This window comes from Vigna angularis, chromosome 2 (assembly GCF_016808095.1).
Source record: "Vigna angularis cultivar LongXiaoDou No.4 chromosome 2, ASM1680809v1, whole genome shotgun sequence".
Taxonomy (NCBI): Eukaryota; Viridiplantae; Streptophyta; class Magnoliopsida; order Fabales; family Fabaceae; genus Vigna; species Vigna angularis.
In genome coordinates this window covers 31,721,126-31,722,850 of record NC_068971.1, presented here as the reverse complement: position 1 = coordinate 31,722,850, position 1,725 = coordinate 31,721,126, and the positions used below count along the sequence as shown (strand labels likewise).

The 1,725-nt window shown below is 33.1% G+C and overlaps 1 protein-coding gene across 1 annotated transcript; it reads right to left on the bottom strand.

The window, feature by feature from the left end:
* Window positions 1-498: 498 nt before the first annotated feature.
* On the bottom strand, window positions 499-1,136 carry LOC108328556 (uncharacterized). Its single transcript, XM_017562436.2, has one exon. The coding sequence runs from the start codon at window positions 921-923 to the stop codon at window positions 711-713; it is 213 nt and encodes a 70-aa protein (XP_017417925.1). The 5' UTR covers window positions 924-1,136; the 3' UTR covers window positions 499-710.
* Between the last annotated feature and the right edge of the window lie 589 nt (window positions 1,137-1,725).

Here is a 1,725-nt window from a genome sequence, read left to right as displayed (position 1 = left end):
AAATGTTTTTAACTTATGATAATTTGGGTTTTTTACATCGATACAGGGGAACAAAAAAAATCAACCAAAACGTTGTTGGGTACTTATTATTACAATAAAGTCGAACGGTTTTAGGAGCAAAAGGCAACAAGTATTATTAACCATGTTAAACTTAGAACCCGATTGGTTGTTTATGTCCCAACTATAAATTTGGATGATAATTATCAATAAAATTATTCATTTTTAAATGCGTAGATTGAAAATTGAAGTTATTAATCTTTAAATACATAGAACAAAAGTAAATAATTAAAACAATGAGAACCAAGATTATTTATGTAGAATATTAGAAGGATAAGAGTAACTAAACATATTTTTCATTATTTTTATATTTACTAAACATATCGGTTTGCGAGATTCTATTGAATTGCATCCAGAATATTCTGATGCAAACAACCCCTTAGGAATTAAGAACATAAGATGCAGTAAATACAAGTCAATGCGACCAAAATCACACAGAAGAAGCATAAAGACTACTGAAATTAAACAGTAACAAAAGACATAATTCCTATATAGTTTTATATCTCCTTATCCATTTTGAACAAATTTTTGGTACACAGTGCCCAAGATGAAAAACTTTAAAAGGGAAATTAGTACATGAAAGGAGCAAAAGAGAAAAGAGAAGAAGGTAATTGTAAACATAATGATGAGGATTTGTGGTGAAGTTGGATTGATCAGTTGATGTGTATGTGAATGCCTATTGCTACAACCAAGATGGTAAGTATGCAGAAAAATATGATGGCATGAATCAAAATTGCAATCCCACTGGTGCTCATGTTGCCAAACTCAACCACTCTATACCTTGCTGGAAACTGGAACAACAAACCAGGAGACAAGAGTATGAACAAAGCCACTGCAACAATAACTGGTCCCCAATCAGCTCCCATTTCCCTTCACTCTGATCACTCTCAGTTTCTTCTGCTATAGTTTCTGCTTCTGCTTCTTTGCTCTTGCTTGATTGAGAAAACAAGCCAAATATGGAGCATGTGGTAAAGTGGGGGCTTTCTCAATAAGTAGAAGACTTCCTTGGTGGTTAAGGAGAAGGGGATGCCAAACTTGGAGAGAAAAAAAGACAAGGGCTAAGGAGAGAAGAAAGGTATGTTAATTGTTGTGGCCAGTGGGGTTTGCTTTATGTGCCAGCCAAAAGAACTACCTTTATTTTTATTTTAGTTTTCCTCAAGCTTCTGATAATGTTTCATCTTAGTGTCTTTTTCTGTTATTGCTTTACTGTTTGATTTTAAAGTGGGTGTAATTTGTTCATTAAACTATGCCGATTTTTTAAAAGCGGAAAGAAACGCGTGTGAAAAGATTGAGTTGTTGCATATGGGAGGTTCCTTAGTTTGTGTGTGCAAAGCCAAAGGTTACATGAATTTTGAAAAGAAGGAATGCATGCTCATAAAAGAAGAAATGAAAGGTATATCTCCATTAGTCTTGGTCAGACATGACATGACATGTATTATAAAATATTTATTATTTATTTAGGGATACAAAAGAAAAAATTAGAAAGATTAGGGGATTAAATTGAAATTCAAATATACCTACAGCAATTTATGCAATAATCTTTACCCTATTTTATTCATCTCTTTTAATCATTATGTGGGACCATAAGATATACGCCAAGTCTTCAAATCCTCCCTATATTTTCCCATTTCCAGTTTCATGTATGAACTCAAGCCATTGGAAGATTCC